The 11,230-nt window shown below is 40.0% G+C and overlaps 1 protein-coding gene across 1 annotated transcript in view; it reads right to left on the reverse strand.

The window, feature by feature from the left end:
- Positions 1 to 10,240, reverse strand: part of TMEM196 (transmembrane protein 196) — a 99,695-nt gene extending 89,455 nt beyond the window's left edge. Inside the window, exon 1 of the mRNA XM_033062776.2 lies at positions 10,146 to 10,240. Coding sequence (XP_032918667.2) covers positions 10,146 to 10,208 — 63 coding nt within the window. The 5' untranslated portion in view covers positions 10,209 to 10,240. The remainder of the gene's footprint in view (positions 1 to 10,145) is intronic.
- Positions 10,241 to 11,230: the final 990 nt, after the last annotated feature.

Below are 11,230 nucleotides of genomic sequence, written 5' to 3' on the forward strand. Positions count from 1 at the left end.
GTTCTTTGTGAAAGCAACCAGCATTTTTATGCTTGGAAGAAATTAGGTTATTCTACTTTACAGTTCCCTGATGAAAAGTTTTGCAAATGCCATACATAAACATTTCTCAAAAAATTCAGGTTCAGTTGTGATGTAGAATTGAGAGCCACATTTCCTGTAAGATATTTGTCTAAGCTACTTCAGAAGCCTAAAAGTGAGCTGAGGTTTCTCTCGGTAAAATCCAGGTATGGTTGCCCTCCTTTCTGTCCTGTACCAACATAAAGATGTGAGCCCCATGGCCTGAGAAGTTCTAAGCTAACTAATGTCAGCCTGGACCTCCTTCTGTTTTGGTTTCCTTCTTGCTTCAAGTCCAAGTCAGTATTTCTGCTTTTTCAGAACCACTTCTTATATTTATTCCAAATGGAAGAACTTACTACCCTTCTCTCTTTTGCCTCTTCTTTTAAATTTATCTGAGGTGGGCACAGGCTCTAAGGAGCTATGAAACCTCCCTTTGGCCAATTAAATAGGTCAGACAATTTCAGTTGCATTTCTAAGTCATAAATTAGCTAAATGTTTATGCATTTCCATGGAAAATTTTGAGTTTAACATGGTTTGTTCACACAAAATTTGGGATTTACTGAACTAGAGAACAGAAGTAATTAGAATAGAAATAATCAGAACTGAAATGAGAAATGCCATCCTGTGGGAGCTCAGCACAAAACTTGAGTATGGCTTTCTCTACAGTCTCCTTCATATGCAGTTGCAAAGATGAATTAGTTTAACTTGCTTATAGAACTGGAGTACAGCAAGTAGGGAGTTAATAGTAGAATCAAATATTTCAAGTTTTTAGGTGATACAGAGGGGAAATTATGTATTTTAGATTGCTGAATATACCTATATTTTGACATACTTTTGATGGAAAGACAGTCCCCAAAGAGTTGTTTTTGCCCAGAATTATAAAGTGAGCTATTAGACTGACTTCAGGAAAAGTTATAAATACAATGCTAAACAAGACTTCTTACCAGGATTTTAAGAAACCTTTAATACTGGGCTCAGGAGTATAGGGGGTTTTACCATCTGTAGTATTTCTGGGCTGTTTGTTTTGTGTTCATTCTCTTCCTGGATCTTCTCTTAAGTTCTGGGGAAATATTTACAGCAGTTTCAAAGTTCAGACAAAGAAGGGTTTGCCCTCGAAGGAAAAGCCATCCTTTCTGTTATGGAGACAAGAATGTACATCAGGGTTCCTAATATTTTACTACTTCATGTTTCTCCTTCCACATGCCCCTTATCGGCGTGGATTTTGGTAAGTAGCAACAATAATGGAAGAGTCCATCAGATTCTTAATTTGATTGCTACATGAACAGCTCATTTTCTCATCTAAAACTAATAAATCTGACTTCCCAGGACACCTGAAAATGACAGTCCTTGTCAATTATTATTGCTATCTTATTGCATTATTACCTTATTGTTATTGCAATCTTACATGCTCTTTCTCATTGACTTTTTATTTGTAGTGGTTACCCACAATATAAGATTTGCAATTAAACAATACCAAATGAGTCAGTGCCTTCAGAAGAAAATGTAGCTGATAGCACACTTCTTATTTGTGTGATAAGTATTTTTATTAGAATTGGATTGCAGATTCCTCCTCTTGCCCATTCTCTTTAACCAATTAGAATAATTATGGATGAATACAAGACAAAATATTTCTTTATCTTCCCTTGTAAGATAATTGTTCATAATGGTAAAAATGGGTGATTTGCATGTTTGCATAATGAAATGAAAATGAAGGCAGACATTGCAGAGAGAGAAATGACAGCAGTGCACAGGGCTCCACAGGCACTTTAGGGTGGCTGGTGCACTTGCTAGACTAAGCCAGAAACCAGTGTACCAATGCAAGAGTTGAACTCCAGCTCTGCTACAGTGATTTTGTTTACATTTTAAGAGTATAAATAGACTAATAATAGAGTATAAAAGGGAAAAACCTGCATCCTGACTCTCCACAATTCATTGTAGGGTGCACAAAAATCCTTTTGTTTGGCTTTGTGTATTTCATCAGAATAATTAATGGGCCTGACAATTTAATTCTGTGTAATCATATTCTTATAAGCAACTCTACAATTCCTCATTTATCAAATTCTGCAGGAGAAGCAGAAATGTTGCAAAAATAGGCACAAAAGAAAACCTGGGTTCCACTGGGTGCTGAGGTACCTGAAATTTCAAGGAAAAAAAAGTCATAATGCATAAATATGAAAAGTAGACTGTTCCATCTTTAATGTAAAGATTTTGTGCTGCACATATGAAAGACTAGGAAGTAGATTGGACCCTTCCTGTGGTTCAGATTACTGGTGAGCAAAAATCACAAGGAATAATGGGAGTTAGAGGATGTAATGGGATGATGTGACTATTATGAACCCCTAGGAAAAGTCTATCTTTTTGAAGCCATTATTGCCCTTCCCGATGACACTTTTCCAGTTGAGAGACCAAACTGGCCAAACACAAAGTCTAGAGAGTCTCTCTAATCATCATCCAGATCTAGTTTTCTAAAGCACCTTCAAATAACTGCAGTTACTGTAATACTTTTATAGACTAACTTAAGCACTTTGAAATTTAATGGTTAATAAAAGACAGTGGGTCATGTAGCCTAAAGTGGATTGATTCATGATCATTTATTATATCAGGATGTTAAAAAGCTGCTTTGTATTGTACCTGATTATCCATAAGCACAAGTGCTGCATCACATTTGGTATAAGAGTTGTTCTTACCATATGGCACCCTGATGCCATGCATTTCCTTTGAATGTAAGCCCCAAAATTTATGAATTATCTGTAATTTATTTTAGTTCTTACCATAATTATCTGTAGTATTCAGTTATCTTCCAAGTGATCAGGCATTAGGTATGCAAAGTTCACAAAAGAAATCTGGTCTGCTGGTAATTCCAACCTTATCAGGAGATGGAAAGTCATAGAATCATAGAATACTCTGAATTGGAAGGAAACCATGAGAATCATCCAAGAGCCAAGTCCAGCTCTTAGCCCTGCACAGGACATACCAAGAGTCACACCATGTTCCTGAGGGCATTGTGCAAACATTTGAACTCTGTCAGGCTCGGTGCTGTGACCACTTCTCTGGGGACCCTGTTCCAGTACTCAGCCACACTCTGGGCGAAGAACCTTTTCTTAATATCTAATCTGTATCTCCCCTGACACAGCTTTGGGCCACTCCCAAGTCCACTTATTTCTACTCAGATCTGGTGTCTCTGCCAGTTGTTAGCAGTGACTCTCAAGTGGTAGACTCTAAGGCATTTCAGATTTCAGGAAGATGTCACAAGTTTCTGACAGCATTGTTTGTTTGGAGTGACAGCCCTATGAGACCCTGGGGCAACCTATTGTGACTCACTACTGTTTGCAAATGTTGGGCTTTTTGGGGGGCATTTTTTTGTTTTTTGGGGTTTTTTTGGTTTTGGTTTGTTTTTTTTTCATTTTGATTCTTGGTTGTTGTTGTTTTTGTTTGGTTGGCTTTGCTTTTGTTTTGTTTGTTTATTAGTTTGTTTCTGTTTCCAAAGAGGCTTCCAGGACATTAAATCATACCAAAGAGTCTTTGTCTTGCCTTTTATGTCTTTTTATTCACTTTTGTCTTTACTAACCAGGAGTGCAAATATTTTGACAACCCAGAGGGTCTAATTTCAGATGTCTTTTAACCAAAAGCAATACATGCTATTTTGTAATAAAATCCTGCTAAATACAGATTATATTCTGACTCCGCACTCTTTCTATTTCAGATTTCTATTCTTTTGTCATTTTCATTCTCTACCAGAACATTGCCCACACGTTATAGAGGGTGTGCTTATTCAAGCTGTGCATATTTTGCACTGACATTCTGGGGCCCAGTTTATCCACTTGGTGAATGTTAATGCACACCTGGACTTCACCCAGGCATGAACTAAACAGCTCCTCTTCTGAAGAAACCTGAGAAAGAAGTTACTGCTTCTTGAGGTTCCATCCCTGTGTACTTTATGTTAGTACCAGAACTCCCAGGTTTGTATGATTCAGTGATTTAATGCTTCTCTCCTGTTTAATCCTCTCCACAGATCCTTATTTTACTGCACAAGTTATTTAATTATTTAGTAGGTACAGTGCTCAAATTGATATATTCTTGCACTAGGCCTGTACGTGTAGCTTTGCTGCAGAGAGATTAACTGTTGGGTTTTGAGGGCACAGCTAACAAGGCAGGTACAGGCTGGTTTCCAGGAATCAGAACATCACTCTGGATCAAATTTCAAAAGTGAAAAATATGAATTCTAGGACAAAAGCTCTTATTCAGAGGCAGGTATATGTAACTTCCAGAATCTGAGACATCTTTGAGATGATAATCCCTAAGCATCTGGCTGTCCTTGTCCTTCCTCAAAATAAATACAGAATACCTGCTCCATCAGTGGCTGTCACAAGTGTCAGAGCACAAAGCACATTTACCTCCCCCTGCGTTTGGCTGCCTGGACTTAGCATGCACAGAGGTAAAGGTGCCAGTGTCAAGCCTTGAACACTTGTAGAATGTTTGCCAAGAAGCCTTGTGAGAGCTTTTTCTGCCTGTTTTCAACCCCCAGCCCACTTTGTTCAGAGACTGCTCTTGAGCTGTGGTGCAGCCCTCTCTATGGGTGTTCCTTATCTCCCTTGCTCTGACCCTCTTTTGTGGTTTAACCCCATCTGGCAACTAAAAACTGTGCAGCTTCTTGCTCTTCCCCCATCCAGTAGGAGGGGGAAGAAAATCAGAAAGATAAAAGTAAGAACACATGTAGGTTGAAATAAAGACAGTTTAAGAGGCAAAGCAAGGAATTACTTCAATGCTTCCCATGTGGAGACAGATGTTCTGCCAATCCCAGGGAAGCAAGTTTCCATCACATATAATGGCTACTTGGGAGAACAAACTCTCTATCACTACAAATATTCCCCCTATCTTCTTCTTCCCCTAAATTTATTTAAGGAGCATGACACAATCTGGTATGGAACATTCCTTTGGTCAGTTGGAGCCAGCTGTCCCAGCTGTGTCCTAATAACTACTATGGAGGAAATTAACTGTACCCCAGTCAAAACCAACACAACGCCATGATTCACTGATGACTTTCTGCCTTGTCCTCAGACCTGCCTCATCCCTGTGATGAATGATGACTGGACTCTGGAATGATCTTCTCTGTCCTCTGAGACCTGCTGTCTATGCTCAGACACTGTGGGCTTGCTCCTCAATCCCTGCTCCCTCTGGTTATGGAGCAGTACCTGCCAGACCTTGCTGCTCCTAGACTATTAGAAAGAAAAACTGTCAATGTGTACCCACAGGGAGCACCTGGGTATTGAAAGTCCGTGCATCATTCATTAGCCTTTGTTGCCTTTAGTCTCAGTCATCTCCAATGAGTGGCAGAGATCTGTAAGATCAGGATTTCCCAGTCATGTAACTGAGGGTTTCCTGTAGCATGTAGCATATGGGAATCTAGACCATTTACAGTAATTTCACGACCATAAGGCATACCAGACTATAAGGTGCACCCCCCGGGAGCTGGCACATTTCACAACTTTTTAGATCAGATAAGGCGCACCAGACTATAAGGTGCACTTTTTTTTTGCAGTGAGGATCCGTGTCGTGTGCAACAAAGTAACGAATTAGTAATGGAATCCCTCAATCTTGGAGTTTGCTGGCATGTGCTCAAATTGGAAACATTTTAACAGATTGGTGTAGCCTTTAAACGCAGTCCCAAGTGCCCTCCCCGTGCACGGGGCCCTGCACTCCCACCCACCCCTGGCACCGGCTGCCGAGGCGGGGCTCGGGGCGGCGGTGGCTCGGAGTGACTCGGAGCAGTCGGGGCTTGCCGCGTCACAGAGCGATCGGGGCTCACCGTGGCACAGAGCAGTCAGGGCTCGTCGCAGCGCAGAGCAGGCGGGGCACACCACGGCACGGAGAGGTCAGGGCTTGCCGCGGCAGGGAGCGGTTGTGGCTTACCGTGGCACAGAGCAGTCGGGGCTTGCCGTAGCATGGAGCGGGCACAGCTCGGAGCAGCCAGGGTGAATGGCAGCATGGAGTGGTCGGGGCTCACCGCGGAACAGAGCGTCCGGGGCTCGCCGTGGCACGGAGCAGTTGTGGCTCAACGCAGCAGGGAGCGGGCATGGCTCGGAGCGGCTCAGAGTGGGCGCGGCTCGGAGCGGTTGGGGTTCGGAGCCGGTGAGGCTCATGGCTTCTGTGGCAGCCCGCTCCCTCCCTCCCCACGCTACTCCAGTAGCCCCGTGAGCCCCGTGAACCCCTGGGCTTTTCCCCCGCATGGCGCAGCCCCGATGCCGCCACCAGGTGGGCTCTGCTCGGCTCGGGACTGTTGCGGGCTCGCACTTCTGGGTTCGCAAATTTCCAAACTTTTTCCATCAGATAAGGCGCACCGGACTATAAGGTGCACTTCTGGGTTCAAGGGAAAATTTTAATCAAAAGGGTGCACCTTATAGTCGTGAAATTACTGTATATACAGAAGCAGATTGTCTGAAAGTCATGCAGGTGCTATTAATGAGTAACATGAAAAGAAAGGCCAGTGAAATGGCATCATCTGCTTTCTCCATGACAAACCTGACAGAAAATTTGTAACCCCAGGTTGGTTCTATAGTGGTAAGGGATCCACGCTTCATGCTGGCACTGCTCCTGCCCTGGACAGTGAAACTGGGGAGATTTGGTGTGAGTTCACACTGTAGCACAGATACCAGTTTCTTGCCAGGACCTCTAATGAAGATATATTTTTTCTTCTAATCTTGAAACTCATTCTTTCTTGCTAAACATCCCATGTCAGGGAGGTTGGTACTAGATGATCTGGAAGGTCCCCTCCAACCCACACATTCTATGATTCCATGACCAGCTTCAGTGAACAGTATCTAGACTGGAAGAGACTAATTCTTACTACAGGTGTAAGACCTAAGGAGAGGACTATGATGGAAAACTCCTAGATTTTTAAAATCAATTTATTACTGCCTACATTCTAAAAATGTGTAGCTTCTAATTGTCATTCCTTATGCAGTAGTTGTTACTTCCTCAATCCTCACACAAGAACACTCATACAGACACTCTGCCACTCTGCCCCAACTCTTTAGAGAAATCTACAATTAAAATTGTGCCTCTGAGGAGTTGGACTAGGAAGAAAGAGAAGAAACATATTGTGCAGAGGTCCCTGTCACAGACTTCTTTAAAAATACACTATTTATTATAATCAATTTAATTTTCTGGAGGAGGGGGGTTGGCTCCATTAGCAAAGAAAATAAAAAAGTTGTCAGCATTAAATTTAGTTCCTGGGGTGTTGTGCCATCACAAGTCTATTCATCCTACAACATAAATACCATTCCGAAATAATTTTTATCCGTTTTAGACTGTGTAGATATAATTAAATGCTTTCTGCCATCACCAGAACCTGTTGCTCCTTTCATAGCAGGACCTGTACATTCTAAAATGGAATATTTCTAGGAAAATGCTACAGCCTGTTTTGGTCTGTTTAGAAGACAATGGCTTAGAGAATGAGGACTGGGAAAACTTGCTGTGGGAACAGTTGGCACAAAAAAAGGCACAATCAGTGAGGCAGGGAGCAAACATCATAGCTGATTGTATCAAGAGCTCATGATAGACCTCAGTTCATCACATGTTGCTGAAGTTCTGTAATTACACCAAAATAGTTGAGCACCAGTGGCATTGACCTAGGTCAGAAAATACTATTTCTTCTTTTCCTTACATGTGTGTTAAATTTAATTCAAAACATTAAAACTTTTTTTTTAAGGCTAGCAAAGACTTTGGAGAAGCCTCATAATGGTTTTAACTAATTGAATATGAAAACACATTTAATCCAAGTGCTGTCTCAGGTAGACAAGAACTGCAGCCAGCAGGAGGACACAATGTGTTCAGTTTCCATGGAAATTCACTCAAAAGGACAAGGAAAGGTAAGTACTTCATCTATAGATAAGTTAGTAAAATATTCTTTAAAATACTGTAAAGTCAACTAGTCAATAAAATGCAACAGACATTTTAAACTCTATACCATTAAAATAAGCAGCATAAATTTCTAGAGGTAAAATTAGCAAGGGAACGGGTTCAAAACTGTACCTGTTAATAAGTTTGCTTAGTAACAGGCACAGTCTGCTGAATGAAACAAGGCTGTCTTTACCAAAGTTCTATTTTTAGAATGATCACTGCACTCTACAAGCTCTCTATGACTTCACTGGTTAAATCAAAACATTACCTGGCCTGAAAAGAGTAAAAAATTACGAAGATTTTTATGACTACATCAAACAATATAAATTAGTGGCTTATGATGTTTTTTATTGATCATCATTTTATACTGGTGATATTTGGGTTTGTTTAAAAAATTCAGGAATCCTTAGTTTGAGAGCAGAAACAAATTATTTTTATTCAAGGACACAATTGCTGATTGAATACATTAACACAAAGTGGGGTTTATTATTTTATTGTAATCAGCAATATATATGTATGGCTTTCTTCAATATTCATTATTGTATGTTAGTGTCAGTATTCAGACTATTTATTTGGGCTTTTTTGTTGCCTGTCTGGAGTCTGAAGTACCCTAAGGGAGTCAGAATGAAGTTTTTTATAAACAAGGTCTTCATCAGCTTGACTATTGGTTGGCATCATTCAGAAATCTAAATACCTTCTTAGTAAATTAAACAGCATTAATCCAAATGCAAATGCTAAATTCCACAAGCAAAAGCTGTAAGAGGTGGTTAATAAAACTGAGTTTAATTTCAGTGAATCACAGTCCTTCCGAAGTCACCTCTGCTGCCTGCTGGCTGTACATTAAATTGCACATCTGATAGAAATCAGCCAGTGTCTTTTGTGACATTGACATATTTTAAAGGTAAAATCTTTCTCATTAATCTCTTGTTGAATAAAAGACTTATGAAATTTTGACCCTTTGCTCAAGCCTTCGTGAAGCAAACAGGTAATTCCTGGTGACCTTAAGTCCACGGTAGTACAAGCAGTACTGGTATAAGCCTTCCTTCAATATTTCTTTCATAACTGAAGGAAACAAATCATTTATGCTCTCTTTTCATTTCAATCTGCTGATTTCCAGAAAGGTTCACATGTGATAAACATCATATTTTCAGCTGTAAATGTTAACTCTTACTACTTTGTCAGCTAGAGGTCTGTTTGCCATTTTCTGTCATGTAAATGCCGAGTATTTCATATGGGGCAATGTTAACATAAATCCATAGTAAATAATTAGATCTATAATATTCTTACAGAGATGTTGCCATTTAAGTTAGTTACACTGGAAGTATACAAGGTCCTGAGATTTATGTAGTAATTATCTTTTGCTTTTAGAGTCTGATCCAGATTCCACTGAAGTTAATGGACATTTTATCATGCCAAGAACAGTTGACTTAAGCCTTTAGGGGTGAATTTATATTAAAAAAAATAATAAAAATTTAAAGCATCGTCTTGCTTTTGTATTAAAGTAGTATCATATTAAGGAGATAATTAGGCTTGATGAAACATTATGAGTTTGGCAGTCAAATGCAAGAACCATTTCAGAATAAGAATTCTATTTAAAAGATACACAAGATCATTGTTAGCCAAAGTAAAATAGTGCTAGGTCAAAAGGAAGAGTTGAGAATTTGGCTGACTTAATTGTTTGTTACCTTTTGGAAGCCACTGGGACTTGTGCTAAAACAGATCCCTGTCTACCTGAAAAATGCTTTCATGCAAACCTTTATAGTTTCACTTTGTGACTGGACCTTTTCTTTTAGTCATACAGCAATTACAATATTAAGCAGCATACATTACATAGCATCCTTGTGAATTTGTGAAAGCCCAGAGAATCCCTCATACAATGACAGGAAAAAAAAGCATTTTATTTGATATATTTCCTAATGCTAAAATAAACTGCTGTGCAATGCATGGCATTTGGCAAGCAAGAAGCACAGTCTCTACAATGCTGAGGCTATCTTAGTTATGATGCTCCTATTTTAGATCATCCAGAATGTGTGTGTCACATTTATTTCTGAAATGCTTCCTCTGAAGAACTAAACTGCTATTTTAATTACCTAATGCAAATTACCTCCCAGTCAAAAACAAAAACAAACTAACCTCTCAGATACAGATAATGAGAACAAATCAATAGTATCATTGTAAAACAGTACTACCTTTGGGAGACAGCTGCACAAGTAAATAGGTCCATTTGTTTTGAAATCCTTCCTGAACATCATGACTCATCTTCTGGTTCTATTTTGGGCTCTGTCGTGTGTGTGTGTGTGTGTGTGTGTGTGGGGCTGAGGTCACACAAGCCCAGTAATCCAAGCAACTGAAGCAGTGTGTGTTGTCAAAAAGAATAATTTATTACGTGGATTTGCTGTATAGAAATGTCTTTTCATACTCTGCCTGTTCATAAAAAGATATGAGCAATAATCTACCTTGTCTGCAATGACTTAAATCTTCTTACTTAGAATTGGAACAAGTTTCAAATTCCTTCTCTAGGTAACATCAAATCTAACCCTTTGTTTTCAGGGAAATCAGGTAAAACCAGTTAAGAGGTTTTTTGATTTCATCTGGAAAGCAGTGTGGGAGGGGTCAGACAAATAATATATATTTAAAATAGAAATAGATTTCTAGGTTTAGACAGTAGCTTTTGCTGTAATAATGCCCTCAGGAGACTAAAAGGGTCACTCTTTATGCATTCATCCTCTAACTAAGGAAAATCATTATGTGTGCAGTTGATGAAAAGGGTGATCATGAGTGCTTTTTTAGTTTGGGTGTTAAATTTAAGGGCTGCAAAGAGCGCAGAACAGCAATGTTCATTGGCTGGGACATCTGCATGGAGATGTCAGGCTGGGGCTCGTCCAGGGCTCTTGATGAGTCATCTGTGGCTGGCAGAGAGTGCTGCTCAGCAGGGTGAGCAAACCCCCTGGCCACAGCCTCACCCGCCTGGAGAGAGCAGATGTGTCGGGGAAGGAGAGACGGGAGATGCCCACCATTCACACAGAAAATGCTGGGCTTTCTCCAGTTTTTAAGATTTTCATTTGTCCTTTTGAGAGCTGGGAATATTGGTACACTTTAATACAAACCTCTGGATGAAATGATGATAGGTCTCAAAGTCAGTGAGAAGAATAAAGATCCACTAGTTTCAGCAGAGTACTGTCACTTTGCACTCACCTCTTCAGAGCAATCCTTGGGTTTAGATTTGACAGTTTTGGAATTCCAGGGACAGTATTGTGTTACAAACTCGAAGAAA

The sequence above is a fragment of the Catharus ustulatus genome, chromosome 1, assembly GCF_009819885.2.
Source record: "Catharus ustulatus isolate bCatUst1 chromosome 1, bCatUst1.pri.v2, whole genome shotgun sequence".
NCBI lineage: Eukaryota > Metazoa > Chordata > Aves > Passeriformes > Turdidae > Catharus > Catharus ustulatus.